We start from the raw sequence: 25208 nt of genomic DNA, 5'->3' as shown, positions 1-25208 counted from the left end.
TGCTGATAAATAGAAAGAGCAGACAGAACTGGCTGGGTCGTCTGGGTGGGTGAATACCCAAGGAATGTAGAAAGGTACATAAACGCTTTCGGTTCTGTTGGGTAAAGCCTTAAAGAAAGCACTGTGACTCTGTGAGCACAGTAGGATGAGCCTGTCTTCTTACATCTTAACCACTTATCTGCAGAGCAGTTCTTTTAGCCATAGGCGATTGCTCAGTCATATTCAGCATTTGATTTTAGCTTACGTCATTATGCCATTCCTCTTTATTCCTGTGAGACAGGATGCAAAGTATATTACTACCATTATGTTGATAAAAGAATTGAGACAGAGTAGAAAAGACTTAATACGATAAATCTGTGGCTAGCCTTTAGGGTTTTGGAATCCCACATTTTAAGTAGAATTACAGATTAGAAAACTCACCAACTCAAGAAAATATGGGGCCAATCCACTTTTCTGGAAGCTGAAACCTCAGACTTAAGAACTTTAAAGACCTTTCCAGCTTGACATATCTAAGATTTTTTTTTTTTTATGCTACTATCCAGCACTGTTCTAGGTGGATAAAAGTGGTGCAATAAAAGCATCACTTAGGGCTTCCCTGGTGGCGCAGTGGTTGAGAGTCCGCCTGCTGATGCAGGGGACGCAGGTTCGTGCCCCGGTCTGGGAGGATCCCACATGCCGCGGAGCGGCTGGGCCCGTGAGCCATGGCCGCTGAGCCTGCGCGTCCGGAGCCTGTGCTCCGCAAAGGGAGAGGCCACAACAGTGAGAGGCCCGAGTACCGCAAAAAAAACAAAAACAAAAACAACAAAAACAAAACAAAACAAAAACAAACAACAAAAGCATCACTTAGGTAAGCCTTAGTCCCTCCTCTTGAAAGTTACCACCTTATTGATGAAACATAACACATTTATATTATGGGATGGGAAAAAGTCAAAAGATGGAAGACAGTGGGTAGTTTTGATAAATAATATTGCACTGCTTCCTGCCACACTGTACCAAATAGAAACCAGTTATTCTTTCTTCAGTATTTTCAGGAGGGATACACCACCGCCAAGAGCTTCCCAAGAGAGAAAGAGACCTGACTAATCTTTAGAAGCCTTTTCTCAGCCTCTCAGGGGTATAAAATGCTTCTGTGTAATAATTCTATAGTTTGCTTGTTGGATCTTGGAAATTTCATAGCTGATGCAATTCTTTTTAATTTCAAGCAACAAAAATTTTAAGCAGTGTAAAGCCTCACGTCAAATCCCTTTTGCAAAAATTACCAGGTTTACGATGTTTATTGCTGATTATCTTTGTTCCTGATTTGTGTCTGTCAGTAATTATGGTTTCAGGAACAGGGCTGGTCATTGTAAGATTAGCAAAGTTTGTTTTGGGGGCCTTGACACCACCCTTTTTCTCCCTGAATTCAGGGTCCCACTCTTCTGTGTCCTCCCGTGCCCACTTCTGTTTCTCTACACAACTATTTTGTATCATATTCCTGCTAGTTCCTCCTGTCTTTCGGGAATTTGTAATTGAGGGGACATCTTTAAAGATCCCTTTCCCTGGAGGCACCTCCTTTTATGCCCATGCCCAGCCAAACCTAAGTAGGATAGAAGCAAGAAGGAAAAAAGTCTGTTTATGGAAAGCCTACGGAAATGCCCTTTGGATTATAGGTGAGTGGCTAGCTTCATCTGGTACAGATAACTGAGAACTGACTGCACCTGCTCTCGCATCACTTTTCACCCTTGTCACATTGCCTACGCAAACAATTTGAAATAATTTGCCTTATTTACTTTTTCACTGGGAGCTGTGGAAATTAATATCACGCTGCTCTAGTCTTTAGAGAACGCGTGTGGATCTCTAAATACCATTGGTTGGTATGAAATAGTGCAATATCTACACCCTAGCATTTGAGAGTCCTCAAATGTTAATGACTCTGTATTGGCTGAGATTCAGGGAGCATCTAGTTCACTGCAGATTTGTTCTTTAGCTAGAAACCCATAACTAAAGTTCCCAGCACTAAAATGTTTGTTCTGCTTCCAAGTTGGTTGGATCAGGAAGGTGATATTTTTGGTAAGGAGGCTGGGTCACAGAAGAACTCAAAATCAAGGTTAGCACAGTATATAGGAGGTAGTTGAGCATCTAATATAGGATCTGAGGACATAATCTACCCAAATCCATCTCCTTCAGTTCATCAGGGTCCCTGAAATCTCCCATTTTGTTTTTAGTTAAGGTCTGACATTCGCTCATTCATTTGTTCAGTTTAAAAATGATAATAATCCAGGTACTGTATTATACTCAGAGTGCTGGCAGAGATGAATAAGATGACAATCTTGTCTTTAAGAAGTTCACAGTCTTGTGAGGAAGAGAAAGACATAAACACATAAAAATACTCTAGTATAATCAGTGCTATACTAGAGGCATATACAGAATACTATAAGGACACAGGGCAGGCAGTGGTGGACACCTAGATCTAGGGAAGAGAATATCTGAACAGTTTTGAAGGATATGTCATTTACCAGATAGAGCGGGAGCACGTTTGTGTGTGTGTTGGGGGGGTGGTGGTGGGAGAGTGGAGTGAGGGGGCTGAGTTCTGGAAAGTTGGAACAGTATGTGCAAAGGCATGGAGGCAACCCCTCCCCCAAAAAACCCAACAAAGGCATAGTACATGTTGCTTATTGAAAGTGGCATACTTCCATATGGCTAGAGCATAGAGAACTAGTGGGTAAGGGCTGGGAGGACATGAGGCTAGGAAAATGGGTCAGAGTTTAATTGGATTGTGAGATCCCTTCTGTGCCATGCTAAGAAACTAGGACATGGTCCTAGGAGTAACAGGGCACTGCTGAAAGCTTTTAGGCAGGGGAGTGCTGTGATGGGAAGATTGCTCTCTGGCAGTGGTGGAGGGCATAAAATCAAGGAGATCAATTAGGAGGATGGAGCAGGTGATGGTAGACTGAAGTTGAGTCAGTAGTAGTGGGAATGTAGAAGAGGGTCTTTGATGATGAGATGTGAGGGATGATGAAGATTCAAGGATAAGGTTTCTGCTTCAGGCAGCTGGGCAGTGCCATTCATCGAGCCTGGGAACATAGGTGGAGCAGAGGGTTTTCTGGGAAGATGAAAGTTCAGAGTTTGTCAGGTTGAGTTTGAGGTACTGGTGGAGCATCAAGGAAAAGGTTTTAGGGAAAAACTAGACATATGGATCTAGACTTGGGGAGAACCTCTGGAAAGCCCATGTAAAACTGTAACTGTCCTGCCTAGTGAAGCATTTTGAATCTTTAGAGAAACTGGATATATTCAACAAACAAAACTGCATTATCTATTATGCTAGAAATTCATATCATTTTTGGTAGGAAACAATGCACACATTTTACAGAAGCCTTGAGATTACGGATGAGATTGTCATTTTAAGAACGTGAAGGGTATTGGCTTCAAGATGTTGAATGGAGGGGAGGCACTGTTGAGAATCCCAGCAAACCTTGTTAGAAGTGAGCCATGGCAGTCCCTAACTTGGAGATCTGCCAGGAAGGGTTTTAAGATCTACTGGGATATGCTAATCTACCAATGAAGCATTGTCTCCTTTTCTCCTCTACCTAGCAGGGTCCTAGAAAGGTTAAGGGCTGAGCACTAAGGGGTGAGCAATAAAAAACAAGAGTGTGCTGAGAGGGTATCTGGCTAATTTCCAAAGCCAATGTGGGTGATTATTTGTGTCTCCATAACCCTCCCTAAGAGTGGTCATTTGAAAAAGAGTTCTGGCGTCATTATAAATGGAAGTGCTATAATAGCTCACAAAATTTTAGAACCTAAAAGAATCACTCTAGATTCTACTTACTTATTAACCTGTCTCTGCTCCCCTTCTAAACTGTGATCTTATTAAGAGCAGGCACTCTGTTTCATTCACTTCCATAATCCCAGTAATGTCTCTGACACAGAATCCCTGCACTCAGGAGCTGTTAGTTGAAGAACGATTGAGTCCGCACCCTCATTTTGAGGATATGGTTTGATGATGCTTTTCTTCAACATCCTTAACTGAGTCAATCACCTCTCACAACCGGGTGTTCTTGATGTGTGGTTGGAGGCTCTGATCACATGAGAAGAGACAGAATGTTTCTGGAGAGCGTTCTGTTTCTCAGCATTCCTCCCCACTTCTTAGATACATAACAGACTCTTGAAATTACCTTTAAAAACTCTGGACATAAATGCCCGTACTCTGTGTGACCATGTGCCTATGGGAAGGCAAATGTGGCCCATTAAGTCTACTTTGCAAAGTGTGTCAGCCTCAGTTTAGAGAAATCTCCGAACATCTCTTTCCCTTAATAACTCATTATGGGTCTGTCATCCATGAATTCATCTAAGCCTTTATTTAGGGGGAGAGGGAAGCTATTTATATTTTCAGTCTAATCCACCACTTGGTGTAATGAGTTCCATATGTTTCCTCCATTTTCTACCTGCTGTGAGAAGTAAGGCTTCCTTTATCTGTCCTAAACTCACCTCTATGGGCTATATGCTGCTAAGACACACACACACACACACACACACACACACACACGTGATTTAGGAGGGAAAATGACCCCACTATTAATTGTTATCTCTGTTTACAAACATATTAAAAATTCAAATGAAAGGAAGCTGAAATAATGCAATTCAAAGTGAACACAGTGGCAGCTAATTACCCCAAGGAGAAGGACGTAAATCCTTGACAAAACGGAGGCCCGTTGATTCAGGAATCGGGGAAATAAATGAGAAGCCTGCTATGGAATCGGTGCCTGGCCAAGCACTGCCTGCCTGCGGTGAAGTTGAAGCACCCTCTAAAAGTTCAGTGTGGCCCAGGAACACAACCTGTCAGCCTCCTCGCCTGACATGATCTTAATTAGCCTCTGTTCTACTGCCGAGAGCGCCCGCTGAGGCAGTTAGCACAGAGAATTAATCAGATCGTTTGTGGAGTCGACAAAGCAGGACAGCAGTTGACACTGGCAACTTATTGATTGGAAAGGATTCAGGGAGACTGGGAGTGCTGTAGTCTTTATTTGTGCCCCTCTTTTCCCCCTGAATGAGGGTGTTCCACAGAGACTGTGGGGGGAGGAGGGGGGAAGGAGTGAGCTGTGCTCCACCTTAACCGCTCCCCCGCCCCCTGCCCCGGCCAATCATATTCTGTCTTCCTAGCTTCTGTAAACTTTACTGCTAAGGCATCACGTGTAGCCGTGCTGATGCCAAACAATGTGTTTGACTGCAAGAGAGAGGGCGAGGGCACTGTTGATTTTGTTGCAAATTGCACTTTTGCTACAGGATTAGTTGGGAAAATGGAATTTTGCCAGTATTTCCCTCCCTCCTTTTGTTTACTGCCTATTTTCAACAGCTCTGTAATTGCTTTCCATTTAGTAAAAGGAACGTTGTTCCCTTTTTGGTTTTTCTTTTAATTGTGTTTCTTGCCCTAAGCTCTGACTTTTGGGAACATTGATGGGAATGCCATGTTGTTTTGGTTCTAGATAACCACTTGGCCTTAGCCATCAAAGCAAGGTCATTGCTAGGGAAGGCAGTTGGGTGGTGGGCTCAGAAAAATGTTTAACTGCTTCCATGGAGCCTTCCCTGATGGGTCCATCTTGCTTATTGTGAACTCTTTCTTATTTGGACTCTCACAGTACTTCAAATCTGTACATAAATCTTATACCGTCTCTCTGACCATAATGTAAGTTCTTCAAGGCTAAAGACTCCACCTTCTACTTAACATAACTCTTAACACCAATTTAGGCACAGTAAGAGACACTCAATAAATGCTACATTGGTTCATTACAACCCCTTGAGGAATTCTTGCAACCGTTTGTCCTTTGACCCTGCTGCCACCTTGGCACTATTGATATTTTGGTCTGGATAATTCTTTGGGGGTGGGGTGCTATCCTGTGCACTGTAGGATGTTTAGCAGCATTCCTGTCCTCTACCCACTACGAAAAATGTCTCTAGACATTGCCAGATGTCCCCTGCAGGGGGAAAATCACCCTCCCTCCGCATGGAGGACCACTGTTAAAATAATAAGAGGTAAAATTTATTGAGCATGTTACCGTGTTCAGCTTGGTGCAAAAGACATTACATGCATTCTTTTGTTTCACTTCCACAGCAAACCTGCCCTGGCTTTAATTGTTGTCTCAGGGGCCTCCAGGAGACAAACCTCAAAGTCACAGTTGTAGATCTACATCACAGTCTGTCTCTTCCCCAGGGAACATTTAGAAGAGCCTTCTCAAAGACCGAGCTCAGGCTCCACCGTGGATTTATGGGACACGTCAGTTACTCCTTGATGGTGTAACAATCACCCATTCATTGAAAACTAGATATTCAGCTTAGTGAGTGAGGGTTAATTCCTCAAAGAGCTTGATGAAAAGCAACGGAAGGTCAGGGCAAAAGCAACCCTGCCAGCTGTCACCTCCTTTTCGCAGAGATGTGAATACCATTACAAACAGCTACTGCATGGTAGGGGGGCTAGAGATCTATTTCTTTCACTCATACAGTGGCATTTTAGCTCACGGAGCAGAATTACTAGCTAGCCCACTGAAGTGTCATTCCTAGCCTAAATCCTGACCAGCTGCCTTGCAAACAATGCAATCAGTCACAAGAGGGACAGGGCAAAAGAAGGTGGATAAACCCATGCAAATTTGTCCTTCTACGGAGGAGGGGACTACTTAAAGCAACAGCTCTGAATATGAAGGACAACCCAAGAGAAAAAAATTGACATTTTAGCTCAGTGTGTCTCTGGAGAGGGATGTATCTCTGGCTGTAAAGTCAATTCAGCCTCAAATTCACTGCCACCAAGGAGTTAACGATACATTAAAATTAGTCATGTCATTTGATGGAGAAATATTCTACTTATGGAAAATACCTTTATAGGACAGCTGCCTTTCCGAGTCTGAGCTAGAAATATTACAGTAAACAGGATCTAATCACAGCAAAGCCTTTTTTCAGCTTTGCATGACAGCTGTAAAATATGACAGCATTTATTAATAGTCGCTTCTGTCTGATCTGCAGCATTGGGGAGATACAATGGAATATGTTAAGTTGAGAGAACAATTTCCACAGTAACGAACATTCAGCTTTTGAAAGGGTAGTTTAGTGATTTTTCTCCCCAACTGATGGTGCAACCCCAGGAACAAGCTACTAAGCTAATAACCTTTGTGGAGAGGAAGCGTTTAAATGATAATTTATTTCAAGAGCTGACAACAGGTTTCTCGGCAGTTTCTCTTGTTATGCCCCCAAACAGTCAAGGATGTGCAAATCGAAATATTAAAAAATATGACAGCTTTAGTATTTTCATTTTCAGTGGAATTCTCATTACAGACAGATGTACAGTGTTTTATGCATAATGCGGTCCAAATAGCCATTCATTATTATTATCGTGCGGGCTCTCGAGATGCTCTCGTAGTTGAGGCGTCATCACAATAGATTAGACAGGCCGCAGAAACTACCAGATGTCTCAGGCACTGTCAGCCCTGATTATTGCTGCTCAAACAGGGCAATTTAGTGTCTGTCTCTCACCGGAGAATGTACTCTCTGGGTCTTCCTAATTCATTCAGATGTAAAAAGTAGCTTGAATTTCAATAAAAATTCTTTTGGCTTCGTTTTTCCCAAAAGGCAACTAGACATGACTAGAATAGTAGCCATCTGTTACCTTCTCAATCCTTTAATCAGTTCTTAAAGTGGAGGAGGAAAAAAAATCCGTGATAATCCGTCTTTTTCTTTTTTTTAACCATTACCTGCTACTTTCTTTAAACTTCCTGCCAAGTAGCTATGGTAGAACCTATCATCAGTCTCTCCTTGCTTTCTTCTTCTCCAACCAAAAACAGTCCCGTAGTGATGACGACCTGCAGGTTTAGATTTTTCTGGGCTCTGGAAGCGGCTTTGCCCCAGAGAGGAATCTACGAGTTCAGATTCACCTCAGAGTCAGGTCCACAGCACAGCATTCCACGAGTGCGCACTATGGGCAAACCCACCTGTCTGGCTGCATTTACTCCTTTTGCTCCCCATCTACCCCTTAACCTCGATTTTTTTTACCTGCTGCCTATCTGGATCCCTGGGACTCTGGGACCAAAGGCTCTTGTGTTCTTTTGTGGACACCAGGCTTTCAGAAAGAAATGGACAACTGGGGTGCATCCACAGGAAGGTAACTAGGACAGGCAGGGTCTAGGTAACAGGTCCTTTGAAGAATGGCTGAAGGGAAGAGCTAATCACAGTTTCAATGTTAAAAGTGTGGGAGGCAATATGGCAGCCCAGTGAACAGCACACACAGACTGCGGAGTGTGGCAGGCCTTGGTTGAACTCCTGGCTTTCATTGCTTTGGCACACTAAGCTCTGTGGTCCCTAGGAGCCATCACTGAATCTTTTTGTGCCTTGGTTTCCTTCTGTTGTAAAGATACGGGGATGCCGTGAGGATTAAATGTGGTAATTCATAAACTCAGGGTCTAGTACATAATAAATGCTTTAAAAATGGCAGCTGCTCTTATCAAACTAAGATAATAAAATGACAATAATAGGGGTTTGTTGGTTTGTACCACTGACTGGTACTGGGATGTGTGCCTGTCCATGCATGTGCGCATGCGTGCCTGTGTCTGTGCGTGTGTAGAAAGGGAGAGAGAGGGTGAAGCATGGAGGAAGGGAGAGAGACAGGCAGAGAGAGAGAGTGAATCTGTGCCTTATTTGGGAAAGTAGAACTGGGTGGAAGGGATGAAGCCAGGTTATGTAAGTAGGTTGTAAACGACAGCATGCAGGAAGGTGCGAGGGACTGAAGCCCTGCTTGCCTCTCAGTAGAGTTTAAATCCAACCAATCTGAAAACATTCCCGGTCCTCTGAGGAAAGGCCCTTTCTCCTTGTCTTGGAGAATCTCTTTACCTCTTAAGCCCTTCAGGATATTTTAACATTTTCCCATCTTCCCGGCTCTCTGGCAACACTTCAGTCGTTTCACGAGGTGCCTGCTCTAATGAATGCAAGTTTCGTTGGTGGATGGGGCAACAGTTGCGTTAAAAATGAATTTTTCCAGGCCCCTGAGATAAATCACTGCTTCAGCAACAGGATTGTCAGCTCCTCAAAGGCAGGACCCGAATTCTGCTTGAACACTGCCAGTGGCCTAGCACAAGCCAGCCCTAGGAAACGCCCAATAATTGCTTGTTGACTGACCGACTACTTGTTGTCACTGACCACGTTCCTGACACAACCTTCTAGAGCAAACAGAAAGGTCTGTTAGAAGGCAGGTGACTTCCTGAGAGTTACCTGGGAACTGGGTAGGGAGTTTCAGGTTGAGAATAGGAAACAGCAGGAGTTTATTGAACACTGACAAGAAGGCAGGGACTAGTTGCCTCAAAGGGCACTTAGAGCTATTATCTCATTATCTAAGCTGAGAGCCACAGGCTGGGCCGGATTCTTTCATCTCTGTGGGCTGTGCCCATTGAAGCCGAGGAGAGTTGTCAGGTGCACGAGGGAGTCTGGCTGCAGTTCTCAAGCAAGCTGCTGCTCTGGGGGAAATGTTAGCACCACAGAGAGCTAGGTCACTTGCACCCAAAAGGTAGGTCTAATAGCAAAGTGGAAGAGTTTTTATGGAGGTGTAGAGGCAGGTTAGGACAGAGATGTCAAGCCAGAGAGGGCAGGCATAGACAAGTAAAAAAAGGGGGTCGATAAAGAGAAGAGGGTACAAAGGGGGCAGATATCACACTTAGTAAACCTCATGACTTTCCCAAGAGCTCACTTTTGACGTATATAGCACCATGAGCATAAATTTCAGCTTTGTATTAACAAACCAGGGTGGTGATTTTAGTAACTAAGCAAAGTGATGACCTGCAAACACAGAATCAGACCTTACTCAGCAGACAGAAATCAAAGTGTAACTAACAAAGCCTTGAAATCCACTCAATGTTTCATAATTTCAGAGATAAAATTACCCTGATTGTGCTGTAAATCTTTTAAATGACCTCAAGTGTTTAACCCATTTCTCAGCTCCTCACTCATCCCTGCCCTTATGCAGTGGAGTCACATCATTTGTATATTTAGCTTATTTGAATGTAATTATAGGTGCTCCCTTCTGTCTCTGTCTTTCATTTCTCTCTTATGTAATCTAAAAACTTCTAAAATTACACTTTGCAGTTGTAATTTCTCCCCATAATGTTTATTACTGAAGCAAGAGATGATCATTGTAGAAAAAGAGAAAATGCAGAATAGATACATTATTGAATATTTTAAAGAATGATACCACATAGTTTCAGTTATAAATTGGGTTTTCTCTTTCCTTCCTTCCTCCCTCCCTCCCTGTCTCTCTCTCTTTCTTTCTTTCTTCTTTCTTTCTTTCTTTCTTTCTTTCTTTCTTTCTTTCTTTCTTTCTTTCTTTCTTTTCTTTTCTTTTCTTTCTTTCTTTCTTCTTTCCTTCTTCCCTCCCTTCCTCCCTCCCTCCCTCCTTTTTTCCCTTTCCCTTCCTTTCCTTTCCTTTGTTTCCTTCCTTCCTTCCTTCTCTCCCTCCCTCCTTCCTTCCTTCTCTCTCTCCCTCCCTCCTTCCTTCCTTCCTTCCCTCTAATCCTCCCTCCCTCCCTTCTTGGTTTTTCTGTCTCTTTCTTTCAGTCCAACATTAAAAAAAAAAGACGTGGGCTTATTCTGGATGAATCACTAATGGAATTGGGAAAACACTAAATATGGACTCAGGCCTGTGCTAGAAACCAGAGGAGGCACAAAGTCTAAACCTAGGGGCTAAGCAATTGTTGACTATCATAATGGAGAGAAGCTCCTGGGAAGGTAGATAGCAGACCCAGTGAGATAACAACAGAAAGCAGGTAAGTGCCAAGTGAATGATGTGGACAAAAGCGTTCTGTGGGCATTCAGAGGTGGGCAAGGTCTCTGCTCCTTAAGACTGCTTCACCTCCTGCCCTCAGTCACCGCAGTAAATAGCGTCGCCCCCTTACCCAGTCTGTCAAGCCAAAAGCTTAGTAGTCACCCACGAATCCTTTCTTTCCCTCACGTGCCACAGTCAATCTGTCACCAAGTTCTGTTGATTCTGTGTCCAAAATACACTTCAACTCTGTCTACTTTTCTCCATCTCCAGTCTAGTCTAAGCTGCCATCATTTCTCACCTGGATGACCACAATGGCCTTTTAATTCATTTCCTTTCCTTCACTCTTGCACCACACTCCATTCTCTACAGAAACTTAAATGAGATCATGTGACTCCCCTGCTCAGAATCTTCCAATGACTTCACATTGCAGTTAGAATAAAATTCATATTCCTTATCTTGGCTCCTGTCTGTACACCATGGCTATGATCTGGCTTCTGTTTACCTTTATAGTCTCATCTTAGGCCACTCGCAACCTCCTCACTACCCTTTAGCTACACTCGTCTTCTTTCAGTTCCTCAAACATACCAAGCTCTTCCCTGCCGCAGGGCCTTTGCACTTGCTATTTCCACTGCTTGAAAACTCTTTCTCTATATTCTTCAAATGGCTGTCTCCTTCTACTTCTTTAGTTCTCAGCTTAAATGCCCCTTCTCAATGAGGCTGTCACTGAGAATCCTTTTAAAATTAGGTCCTATCCATTAGTATCTGTCTCTTCGTTTCTTTCATAGCACCTTACCTAAATATATAATTATTTTATTTGTTGGCTTACTTATTTTTTTTCTATCTCCCTTATTAGACTGTAAGCTCTATAACAGCAGGAGACATGTCTATCTTGTTCATCATTTTAACCTTGCCACCTATTGAATGAATGAATGAATGAATCATTGTGCACTGGAGTGGTCAGGGAAAGCTACCTTGGAGAGGTAGAGTTTGAAGTGGGTTTTGAAAAATGGAAGGATAGGCAAGGAAGGATTTTCATAATCAAGATGGAAAGAATTCCAGGTAGTAGAAGTGCAGTTGCTGAGGCAAGTATGGTTCTGGCACATTTGGGCAACAGTGGAAAACGGGAGCTGCCTGCAGTGGAAAGTTCTCGCTAGTAACATAACGTTAAGACAACAGGTTCGTTGGTTGGTTGATGCATAATTATGTCGAGTCTTAAGAAACAGACTACTTTTACTTTTCAATGTGGGCAATAGAAACCATTGAAACTTTTGGAACAGGGTCATAATATGCAGTGTTTTAAGAAGGCTTTCCAAGGAGGAAATTAGTATAAAACTTTATGGAAAGTACTTCTTAAGCAGAGCAGATTAATCCCACCAGCTAAATGGCTATAGAGGAAAAAATATGAACACACACAAGTCAGAAAGGTTTCTTTTGGCTCTAAGACCATAGAATTGAACAAACTATTTAGTGAGAAGATTTGAGAAAAAAATGCAGATTAAGAAACAGACAGAGATGGACGTTTGCTTCCTTTCCTCTAATAGAGAGCTAGTGGGCAAAGGAGGGTCATGGGAGATGAGGAGAGAATACATTAACTTGTGTCTCCTGCTTTTCAATAAATGAGAGGCTACAGCATTAGCAGAACTGATATTTAGCTTTAAAAAGTTTCAGGAGAGAAGCTGTCTAATTTACAAACTTCAGTTCTGAAAATTAGATTTTTATGCACCAGACTACACTGTATATAGTACATGGAAATAGGCTAATTCATCCTCAGTGTTTGAAAGAAATGAAATGCATTAAAATTTAGCAAACTGTCAATTAGAACATTCAAACTATTTTGGTACTCTAGTCAGGCAAAGATCTGTAGGAACACACAGCGCTCCTTCCCGATTCTGCCCTTTGTTCACGTTCTTTTCCTCTTCCCCAAAGTCCATTTCCTTCTTCTCTTCCAATCCACAGCTTACACATCCTTTAAGGCCTGGCTCCTCTAGCCAGCCTTCAAAAACTCTAGTGCTACCTTTTCACAATTCTCATAGCAATCAGAATCTGTAGGGTAGCACTCAATTTGGTACTGAGTTTGATACTTTGCTCTGAAAGTCGTTCATGAATTGTTTCATGAATGTCCTTTTCTGTCTACCCCTACTGGAACAGTATTATATAAGCATGTATCACAAGATTTGAATAAACCATTGAGGATTGATAACAGCTTGTAGATTGGTTGACTAATTAACTGATAAGATGTAAGTTAGGATTAGTAATAAGATACAAAGTGTCCTATGTCTAGTATAATATTAAAGAAGTCATAGATATTACATTAAGAAGGGACATAGCTTCGGTGAGGAGATCAAGGCCAAGAGAGATTGAATGAGTTGGTCAAGGTCAGAGAGCTAGTTAGTGGCAGAGCATGGACTAGAACTCTGCTCTCCTGCTTCAGGTTCATGAAATTTGATAATATTCTGGAGGTAAGTACCATAAGCAAATACAGGCCTTAGTGTTTCCTGACAGGGTTTGATGATGAATCAAAATGAGAGTGAAGTGAAGAGTACTCTGGATTCCTAGAAACAAAATGGCCCTTCAAGTTAAGTTACCTATAAGCATGTCATTTCCAGGGACCCCTCAGGCAGATATAGGACTTCCATTTGCTCCTTCTTTCTCTGAGTCAGAAAGTCCTGAGTCAGAGAGAGCCATTCCCTGTGTATAACCTGGATTACAAGCAAACAAGTGATAAAGTAACGTCATCTTCTGGAATCTCACGGTGATAGGATCCCTTGCTTTTACTGAGGAAGCCCTCAAAGATAACTGGGTTTTAGAGGAGTCTGTTTAGCTGCATTATGATGTGTATACCTAACTGTATACCATTTAAGATCAGACCCCTAATTTTTGAGACTGTTTCAATATAATTGTCCTCAATAGATTCAATATAATATGTCTCACTATTAGAAAAACTATCCACCCCCAAAACCCGGTTTAGCCAGTCTCCATTCATTATTTCCATCAGATAATTGTTGAAGCCCCATAATCTGGACACCTAATGTGATCTGGAAGCCAGAGACATTGCCACCAGTCCCAGCTCTGTGGTTAAACTACTGTGTGAAAAAGCACTTTTCCTCTTTGGGCTTCAGTTTTCTCATCTATGAGATGAGAATAATTATAGTCTCTGGCAGGATTAATTCTCCAAAACCTTTCCAGCTTAGGCCTCTCTCTATTTTAGACTAAGCTGCTTTTAATTTGTGTACGCAAACCAGATAAATTATTTTGGGGAGGGGGAAAGGTTCTTTTTCAACAACAGTGGTTCAACCAGGAGGATAATCTGAAACCCCTTTTCAAAGTTGGGGGTGGGAGGACATGTACAATTTGAAAAACTAGATTCTAAAATTGCTATTGTCTTGATTCTTTTTTGGCCTCACTCTTAAATTCATTTTGAATATTAATTACAATTTTAAAAGAATATGAGATTTATTGGAAGAGAAGGGGACAAGCATGAGTTGAGGAAGGTTGAACACCACTGTTACATGAATATTCAAAGAGGAGAGCACATGCCTCTTCTTACCTCTTTCTGTGTCGTAAAGGTACACAAACTTCTCCCACTTGTAGTGACCCAAAAGACTCAGAATAGCGCCCTTCAAGGCTGGGCGCATCTGGATGACAAACTGCACATCTGCATCAGTGGGGAAGCTGGGTGTGACAAAGGATGTGTGCAGAGCTCCACAGAAGGAGGTCAGAGTGTTCATTGACATCTGGTCATAGAATCCAAAGATGGCATACACCCCTCTCGAGAACTGGGAGCAGACTGCAATGAGAAAAAGAGAAAGAAATTTCAATAGCCCCATGGTCCCTTGCTGCAGCTTGTAGGGCTGGAAATGCAATGTATAGTTAGGCTCTAAAGGACAAAAAGAAAACCAACGATCTCTGAAATCTTTAGAAGCCCTTGAAAGTCCAGTTGCCCAGCAGGAAAAGAATAAGAAAGGGAAGAATTTATTTGAGACATCTGCATATTCTCTATGTCTATCATGAGCAGGAAACTAAGAAAAACGTGGGAAGGAAAGAGGTGAAAGTTGTCTAACTCTCCTTCAGCAACCCTTCCAGCCCACCCCCCAAATCACCCAAGTGCTCCTGTACTTCCACCATAGCTGCCCAGGGGCTTCTTAGTATACCCCAGGCCCCATCAAGGTAGAACTGTCTCGTGTCTCACCCCTTCAGTGCTTTTTCTACAAGGTGACAATAGTGACTGATGATTTAGTCAGATGAACTGCTAATGTGTCTTCTAGGAAATGTTACTCCTCTTAGGTTACATAACGCTTTAACTACAGTTATTGCATGATTACCACCCTTTATGTAGGCTATTAATGAAGAGAATTTCAGATTCTGGGAAGGCCATTGGGAAGACTGGCTTTTCAGTGCCCACGGGGTAGGTGGGCCTATTCTGCCCATGTGTAATTCGCAAAGTTCTATCTTGATCCTTTTGCACTGATCTTCTCCATCTGTTAGCCCTCACATAGAATGTTCATGTCCCCTTCATGATGGTGGTCAGTTTTCCTTCATCTCAGAGTGGGCCACACCACTATCTCTTCCCTCTTCTGGCCCAGATGAGCTTAAAAAATGTGAACCAGGGCCTTCCCTGGTGGCGCAGTGGTTGGGAGTCCGCCTGCCGACGCAGGGGACACAGGTTCGTGCCCCGGTCCGGGAAGATCCCACGTGCCACGGAGCGGCTGGGCCCGTGAGCCATGGCCGCTGAGCCTGTGTGTCCGGAGCCTGTGCTCCGCAACGGGAGAGGCCACGACAGAGGCCCACGTACCACACACACACACAAAAAAATGTGAACCAATCTCAATATTAGCTTGAGTAGAACAAAATTAGCAAAGCAAATCAGCTACAACAACACCATGTGGTGCATTCCCAAACCAAGTGGAAATGATCTTTAGATTATTTGCGCTACTGCTCCCTTCCATTCATGCAAAGCAGGCAGAACAAGCTGCTGATAATTGGGTGTGATTTAAGGGGTCCCACATGGTCACCCTTATCTGCTAGGAAGCCAGTGTTAGGCTTACTTTTTCAGGTTTAGGGTTTTGAAAAAAAGCCTATCTTGGGAGGGGGATTAAATAGAATCTTTTTTAGCCATTAGCATGTCTGATTAGATGCCAGGACAGATGGGAAAGTGGGTGGGTCAGTTTTGATGGGAATGGGTGGGTCAGAGAAGAGAATGTAAAGGGTCTGCTCCCTTTTATCAGCCAAACTCATTACTCATTGGCTTGAGGTGGCATTTCAAAGGCGATTCTCAATCACTCAAGCACCTCCTTAGGGGAAGACAGTTGCTTCCAACTTGAGGAATTCTAAGTGACCTCCAAACACATGCACAAAAAAGCCTTTACATTAAAAGGAAAAAGCAATTAGAGAATGAATCTGCGGCATTTCATGACATGGGGCCAAAAGAAGTATTCAAAAACAAAAAGGAAGGGGCTAGATGCCACTTTGCATTGGTCATCACCAAAGGACACACTGAGTCCCATTCCCAAATTAATCCTGTAAATGTAGAATTTTACAGTACTAGGTTAAATCTTGGCCAGTGCACATAATGTTCTGTATAAAATTGACAATAGTAATGATAACAGCTACTGAGTGCTTAGTAGGTACCAGGCCCTGTACTAAGTACTATGCAAATATCGTCTCTTTTAATATTCCCAACAACCTCATGAGGTATTGCTATCATTTCTATTTAATAGATAAGAATTCTGAGGCCAAAAAAAAAGTTCTGTCTCTTGAGTGGAGGAGCCAGGATTTGAACCTGGCTGTCTGTCCAATTCCCAAACTCACACTCCCTGGGACCCAAAACCAACAGTGACACTGAAGAGTACTTACTGGCTCGAATGAGATAGGGTTTCCAGATTTGGCAAATAAAAATATATTGAATATATATTTACATAAAAAGAAAATATATAAATAGAATGTCCAATTAAATTTGAATTTCAGATAAATAAAAATTATTATTTAGTATAAGTATGCCTCAAATTCATACATATACTAAAAAATTATTTGTTGTTTATTTGAAATTAAAATTTAACTGAAGATCCTGAATTTTATCTGGCAACCCTAGACAGAACCCAATCTTATTAATGGTCATGGGGTTGGAAGACTGGAACAAGCAATCGTGGCCTTTCGCCCAAAATGATTCAGGACGTAGCCAGTAATTCTTAGATCTATACAAACTAGCATGCAAGGCCCAAGATAAAGATGAGGATCAACGAATCCTATATAAAAATAGCCTGTGGGGAAATGCAACATATTTTTCAACAAGGAAATTCCAACCTGACTAAATTATGGACAATAATTGAGGGAGAAGTAAACTCGGAGAGAGGCAAACCTATAGCTATGATCCACTTAGAGTTTCAAAAAGCCCTTGATGTATTGGAAAGAAACAGAAAATTAGAGTATATTATAGATTCTGGTTAACTTTAAAAAAAAAAAACAAACCTCGCATTGCTCTTGTAATCATTGTTTTTGAACTTCAGGGGTGCAGAATTCATCATTACTAGTTTATATATGGATATTTCTTATTTATTTATTTATTTAAAATACAGTGAACACTCACAGAACCATCACCCAACCCACGAACTATAACATTCCTAATCATTTAGTTTGACTTATGTCTTCTTTTTTTTTAATATTCTCCCCAAATTTATTTTTAGATTCAATGCAATTCCAATCAAAATCAAGCAGGCTTTAGAAGAAAATACAGGAGGATATCTTCATGATCTCGGGTTATTCTTAAACAGGATACAAAAATTATTAACCATAAGAAAAACTGATAAGTGACTCTAAAGTTGATATGAAAAGGCATGTGGTATTAGTGCAAGGATAGACAGACAGACAAATAGAATACAATAAACAATCCAGCAAGAAATTCACACTTATATGGTCACCTGATTTATGTCTTCTTCCTCTGTTCTGTCTCCTTGTTTTGATCTCTCTCTCCCTCTGAGGTAACTACTATCCTGAATTTTTTATTTATCATTACCTTGTTTTTTTAAAAAAATATACAAACACACACACCTAACAACTTAAGGCTATTTTTGCTTGTTTTAAAACGTTATAAGGGGCTTCCCTGGTGGCACAGGTGTTGAGAGTCCGCCTGCCGATGCAGGGGGACACGGGTTCGTGCCCCGGTCTGGGAAGATCCCACGTGCCACGGGGCGGCTGGGCCCGTGAGCCATGGCCGCTGGGCCTGCGCGTCCGGAGCCTGTGCTCCGCAACGTGAGAGGCCACAACAGTGAGAGGCCCGCGTACCGCAAACAACAACAACAACAACAACAACAAAAAACGTTATAAGAAGGGAGTCATTTTGTATATGTGAAACCCAGACTCAGTAAGTGTTCTATTCCTTTCGAATAAAACAGAGGTGCGGCTGTCCTGCAAGTACTATTGTGCATAGTTACACTTTCTCCGTCTCAACATAGGCAAGTAACATAAGTAGAAGGCCCAATGGGGAAGACAACTGCCACGTGAAGACAGGGGTAATAGCGTCTGCGGGAGGCTGGGGCAAAAGGGACCTGTGAATGGCCCCTCACAGCAGATCCCTGGGCCTCTTCCTGGCTGCAGAAAGTAGGGCTGAATGGAACACTGACCTGACCCAAAGGACAGTGTCTATGTTTTTAAGTTCTTAGAATGTTTGAGCTAGAAGGAATTTAAATACTGTTTCATTCAGTGGATTTTCAAGCATAGTTTTTAGTGTAGAATCCTTTCTCCCAATGAAACTTTATGTGGAAAAGTCCAATATATAAGAGAGAAAGTGGAGCTCTTGTGATTCAACACAAAGTTCCACTGACACCTCCCTAACCTAAAGAAACTGACACAAGGAGAGGAAGTGTCTTACACAAGGTCATACAATGAATTATGAACCAGTCTCCCAGAAATGCTTTATCAGCATCTCTACACCATCCCTATTCCAGAGCTACCTAGGGCAGCACGGGTCGGGATTTGCCTGGCCTGAAAGTGACTTAACCTCAGTGCCTAGCTCTCAGCATAGACGGATCCACCAGGGGGTTCCCATGACTCATCTGCTAGCTGCTGCTCTCAGTTCCCTCCAGCCTCAAATCGGGAGACTGGGATGGACATATATACACTCATATGTATAAAATGGATAACTAATAAGAACCTGCTGTATAAAAAAATAAATAAAATAAAATTCAAAAGCAAAAAATGTATCAGTGAGAACAGGTGGCAGACTGTTGGGTGATCTTTTGGGACTCGTGATTCTTTGGGGCGATGTGTGTTATCTTTATCTGAATCCTTAATGAACCACACCCATTTCTTTATCTCAGGAGACTAGCCTCTGGTAAAATGATGACGGAAGAAATAGTTGTCTTGGCAATCCTATTAAGCCGCGAAGTGTAAAGGAAGGGGCAGGCGGACTTCGCTTCTAGTCATGGCCCTGCCAGTCTTAAGCTGCCCAACTTAACCTCTCTGAGCCTCAGTATAAAATAGAGATTATGAAGGCAGGTTCTAGAGTTAGACGGTGTAGGTTGAAATCCTGAACCCATCACTTATTAGGCAAGTGACTTAATATCTCTGTGTCTCTGACTCAGTTTCTTCATCTGTAAAATTGGGATAATAGTGCCCGTCTCAGCATTGGTCATGAAAGTTAAAATGAGTTCATTCATGGGAAGCATCTATCTATAACAGTGCCTGGCACTTCATGCTAGCTGTTTATTCATGCAACAAATAGTTACTGAGCATCTACCATGTGCTGACACTGTTACAGGTAGTGGGAGAAACAGGAGAGAAAAAGGATTCTGCCTTCCGGGAACCTATGTACTAGTGAGGGGAAAAGACAATAATAAGTGAGATAAGTAAAATGTAAAGTATGTCTTAGTTATAAATGTGGCTTTTGGTTATTGTCATGGAGTGAGGAGTAAATGAAGCGCTACATACAAAATACATGGTGCCTAACATATAACTTGGCAACTAAATAGTTCTTTCTCTGTTTCTTTCCTCTTGCCAACTCTTTTTACTTTGCCCTCTGTTGACCCCATCAGTTTACCCTCCCCATGGCAACCATTGCCCTTGACTTCACACTGAGTACCCAGGTAGCACAGCTTTTCTTCTCTTTCACCTTCCCTAGACATTTCTTCAGTGCTCTTTCTTATTCTCACTCCTGGGTCACTTCTGGGTAGCAATGGGTTAAGAAAGAACCCCTGCTAATTTGACTTTGTCCTCTGACTCTACCCCTCCCTATATAATGCCTTTGTGCTGGTAAAATGCTGTCTCCACTCGGGGCCTCTGTGCCTTCCCAGCATGAAATATCACGGTTGTCTGCTTCCTAAGAGTGCCTGTCTCCATCTCTTCTTACTAGCAAAACACCAAATTCTTCTAGTTGAAGATGTCATTTCTGACCACATTCTGGATTCCTGGGGATTCTGGTGTAGCTCCCCGGCTATGTTGCCTTCAGTGGTGAGTGACAAGCAAGCCTGGAGCCAGCTGTCACACTTACATTTATAGTCCCCAAGTCTGTAGGGTCAGGACAGGTATTGTTAATGTACAGTGTGGCAGCTAATTATATCACCCATATTCCAAAAGGCATCATTACAAAAATGTCACACAACTTGATTACCCTAAAGATCAGAATATGGTTACCCTTGATTACCCTCAAGACCCATGATATCCATATCATTTACAGAACACTTTTCATAGCCTTTTGAATTGGGGGAAAAAAGGAAACTGAAGTCTCTTGCTGACATAATGATCACATTTGAAACAAGAAGGAAGGAGAAAAACATAGCTATGGAGGAACCAATAGAGATATATCACAGGAAGGTTCTCCAGGTAATACCATAGTACAGTGAATTCCAGGGGTTCAGGGAAGCTTAGAGATGGAAGATCATGCAGTCCAATGTTTTCTAAAGCTGTGATGTTGGTCCAAGGTGAAGTTTCCAGTCTGGTGAAATATCTGTGTGTGTGTGTGTGTGTGTGTGTGTGTGTTAGGGTAAGGTTGACAACTGTTCTTTTTTAGGAAACAGTCCTTTTCTCTGTATCATTTCTACTGTCTGCGTGTTGTATGTAGAGTCCTTTCTCTTCTGAAATGATGTTGATGATACCACTCATATACACATATGACTTCACATATATATTATATATACATATATATAATATATATATATCATATTTATATATGCCCCCTTTGTGGTAGGCCAAATAATGGCCTCCCAAAAGATGTCCATGTCTTAATCTCCCAAATCTGTGAATTAGGTTACATGGTAAAGGGGAATTAAGATCGCAGGTAGAGTTAAGGTTGCTAATCAGTTGACTTTAAGATAGTGAGATTTGGGCTTCTCTGGTGGCGCAGTGGTTGAGAGTCTGCCTGCTGATGCAGGGGACGCGGGTTCGTGCCCCGGTCCGGGAAGATCCCACATGCCGCGGAGCGGCTGGGCCCGTGAGCCATGGCCGCTGAGCCTGTGCGTCCGGAGCCTGTGCTCCGCAACGGGAGAGGCCACAACAGTGAGAGGCCCGCGTACCGCAAAAAAATAAAAAATAAAAAAATAATAATAATAAATAAATAAATAAAATAAAATAGTGAGATTTGGACTTCCCTGGTGGCGCAGTGGTTAAGAATCCGCCTGCCAATGCAAGGGACATGAGTTCGAGCCCTGGTCTGGGAAGATCCCACATGCCGCGGAGAAACTAAGCCCGTGCGGCACAACTACTGAGCCTGTGCTCTAGAGCCCGTGAGCCACAACTACTGAGCCTGCATGCCACAACTACTGAAGCCCGTGCGCCTACAGCCTGTGCTCCACAACAAGAGAAGCCACCGCAGTGAGAAGTCCACGCACTGCAAGGAAGAGCAGCCCCTGCTCTCTGCAACTAGAGAAAGCCCACGTGCAGCAACAAAGACCCAACACAGCCATAAATAAATAAATAAATAAATATATAAAAATAGTGAGATTATCCTGGATTATCTGGGTGGTCCAATGTAATCACAAGGGTCCTTAAATGTGGAAGGCAGAAGTTAAAAAAAAAAGAGTCAGTATCAGAGTGATGTGATATGAGAAAGACTTGACCAGCCATTGCTATGAATGAAGGTGGAGTGGGCTATGAGTTAAGGAAAGTAGGTGGTCTCTAGACGTTGGGAAAGGCAAGAAGGTGAATTCTCCCTGCGAGCCTCCAGACAGGAATGCAGCCCTGCCAACACCTTTGATTTGAGCCCAGTGAGATGGCTACCAGACTTCTGACCTACAGAACTGGAAGATAATAAACTTGTGCTATTTTAAGCCACTAAATTTGTGGTAATATGTTACCGTAGTAGATAGAAAACTAAGGTACTTAACATAGCAAAAGTTAAAAGTTGCTAACTCTCTAGATTGATCTATGCTTCACTCACTTTTTTTCCCTGCTTAAAACATTTACTGATCCGAGAAGTCCAAAGGTTTGGAAACTAAAGATCTAATCTGATTTCCCATTCAGTACAGGAACCACATCCTGTGAGGTCATATTACCTCTCTTTGAATACTTCCAGCGATATGGGAGCTCATTACTCAAAGGCAGTGCTTCCTTTGCAGGGCAGCTCTGATGACAAGGGAGCTCTTCCTTAAATCGAACCTAAGTTTACCTCTTGGGCCTCTTGAATGCCAGATGATACATCGAATCCCAATTCTACATGCCCTCCGCTTACTTTTATAGAAGCTCAAAAATATAATTGACATACTCAGGAGATACATAATGGCTATTAGCTATTCAAGTGTGTGCTTTTATTCTCACTATGCTGCCTTCTTCCTGTCAGGCTGAAAATCTGCTAAAAGATTCCATCTCCCCCTGAGTCCCTGCCACCTCCATAAGCTATCATTCTAACTCCTTCTTTACCATCATCGCTAATGATGGGATGATGAGAACCTTGCAGCAGTCTGCATCCGCAACCTAATTTCTGCCCCCATCACTTTACTGAACCTGCTCTCTCAAGTTGGATGATGACCTGCTCCCTGCCAAATCCAACTCTATTCACAGCCGTCATTCGACTTGACTGCTGAGCAGCGCTAGACATTGTTGGCCACATCCTCCCCCTTGAAACTCCCCTTTCCTGTTTCAAGAGCACTAAACTCTGCTGGCTCTACCTTCCTTACTGTTTAAAATTTATGGAGTTCCTGGTACGTGCCAGGCAGGGGGTCTCATCTCACTACCTCCACGTGGATGAATTCCAAATAGGTGCCTCTAGCTTCAGACACATTCCTGAGCTCCAGATCCACATTTCTGGCCGCTAATAAAACAGCCTCACCTAGAGGCCTTCATGGCGTCACACAGTCAGCGCATTATTTCTCCATTCCCACCCTCCACCTGCAGATCTGCTCATCACCCTTCTTCCAGTCACCCAAGCTAGAGTCTTAAGGGTTATCTTTGTCTCATTCCCCTATACCATTCTCTTGTGGTGCTTCATCAATTCTACCTCTACAGAACGGTGGGAGGGGGGGTATCTATTTCCTGTTCATCTTCAGGTCAGGTTCTAGGCCCTCCCTCTCAGACTGTGACAGTAGGTCACCTGCTTCTGCTCTTTTCCCCAATCTATCATTGGCACTGCTATCAGATTACTCTCTCTCCTTTCTGTTCCAACTGTATGATCAAAATATATCCATCCCAGCTCCCATTTCTGCAAGAATCTGCTCTGTGTATGAGTTGTTTATGGACTAATAAATGAATCTTTGCAAATGAGTCAGTTCAGGCTTTCTCAGCCTCGGGGCTATTGGCATTTGGGGCTGGAGAATTCTTTGTTGTGAGGGACTGTCCTGTGCATTGTAGGATGTTTAGCAGCATCCCTAGCCTCCACGCATTAGATACCAGTAGTACCACCACCACCCGCCAGTTGTGACAACCCAAAATGCCTGCAAACAGTGGCAAATATCCCCCGGGGGCATCGTCACTCCCTGTTCCCATCTCCCTCCTCCACCCCGTTTGATAACCACAGGTTTGGCTTACGACTTCCTCTCCACAGAGAACAAGGCCTTATCCTAGTGAAAAAGCATACATATCTAGGTAATCCCAAAGGAGTTATTTTAGTGACGAAGAGTTAGGAAGAGTGGACTCTTCAAAGCCCACCATATAGGCAGGTACTTCCCTGGGCTTGCTCTTAAATTGGCTATTTGTGTTTAACCTGGGGATGTAGGAGAGGAAAAATCAGATAAAGGATGGAGGTGGTGGGTGGGCATGGGGTAGAAGCCAGTTCATACCTCCCCTGGGTTCATACAGATCAGCCTCCCCCATCTGCTTGAACATCCTTTGGTCTTGGATTCTAGTGGGTGCTTATAGGTTCCAGAGTCAGAACAAGGTGTCAGCCCCATCTCCAGCTGATGATTCCATGGTTTAATTACCATCTTTGGGTTAATTCCCTTGAACATTTTGTTCTTCTCACAGGAGCATACTGCCTTCCGACAGTCTAACTAGTTATTTTTGCAATTACGTGGCATGTATCTAAACGCTGGCAAAGAAAACACTCATTATTAACATTTGATCCAAGTTGAATACAGCGTCTTGCAAATGCAGGCATTACCATGTGAACACACATATTTTGGAAAATTCGTTTTTGCAACTCTAAGTGCAAACTACCCTTCCATAGCAATGTCAGAAATGGCAGAAGTGCTGAGATGGGTTGGGGGTAAGGAGGGGCTTTTTTTTTTTTTTTTTTTTGCGGTACGCGGGCCTCTCACTGTTGTGGCCTCTCCCGTTGCGGAGCACAGGCTCCGGACGCGCAGGCTCAGCGGCCATGGCTCACGGGCCCAGCCGCTCCGCGGCATGTGGGATCCTCCCGGACCGGGGCACGAACCCGTGTCCCCTGCATCGGCAGGTGGACTCTCAACCACTGCGCCACCAGGGAAGCCCAGGAGGGGCTTTTTAGGCCCTTTTATATCAAGACATATGGTTAAGGACTGGAGCTCAGGAGTTTAAAATTTTTGCTTATTCATTCCTCAGTTTATTCATTCATCAAATAAAATTTTGAGTTCCTGTTGTGTGACAAACACTGTCTAAGTGCTGGGATACAGCAGTGAGCAAAACAGATACGATCTCTGTCCTCATGGTACTTACAGTCTAGTATTGGCAGCAAATAGTAATAAAAGAATCACACCAGTGCGTGATTACCATATTCTAAGTACTAAGAAGGGGAGGTATTAGGGTGTTATGAGGCTATGTGACAAGGTGACTTTAGATTAGGTCAGGAGAGAGTTATCTGACCATGTGACATTTGAGCTGATGCCTGAGAGCAGAAGAGCATCCCATGCAGAGAGAATAACACTTACTAAGGCCCACATGGAGGACAGCATTTGATGTACTTGAGGCACTGAAAGAAGACTAGCCTGGCTGGAGTGTGGACAGTAAGGAAGAGGGTACAAGATGAGTCTGGTAGGAGGCAGGGACCCAATCCTGAAGGACCTTGTAGGATGCTGGTAAGGAATTTAGATTTTATTCTAAGGACCAT

General features: G+C 42.9%; 1 protein-coding gene across 1 annotated transcript in view; it reads right to left on the bottom strand.

The window, feature by feature from the left end:
- The window catches only part of GRIA3 (glutamate ionotropic receptor AMPA type subunit 3), a 290033-nt gene that overhangs the window by 200769 nt on the left and 64056 nt on the right, over positions 1-25208 (bottom strand). Inside the window, exon 4 of the mRNA XM_029240492.1 lies at positions 14313-14552. Within this exon, the coding sequence (XP_029096325.1) occupies positions 14313-14552 (240 nt within the window). The remainder of the gene's footprint in view (positions 1-14312; positions 14553-25208) is intronic.

The sequence above is a fragment of the Monodon monoceros genome, unplaced genomic scaffold (assembly GCF_005190385.1).
Source record: "Monodon monoceros isolate NGI ecotype Baffin Bay Population unplaced genomic scaffold, NGI_Narwhal_1 Super_Scaffold_22, whole genome shotgun sequence".
Classification (NCBI taxonomy): Eukaryota; Metazoa; Chordata; class Mammalia; order Artiodactyla; family Monodontidae; genus Monodon; species Monodon monoceros.
Note: the sequence above shows the minus strand (reverse complement) of the source record. Positions and strands in the feature narration are given on the sequence as shown.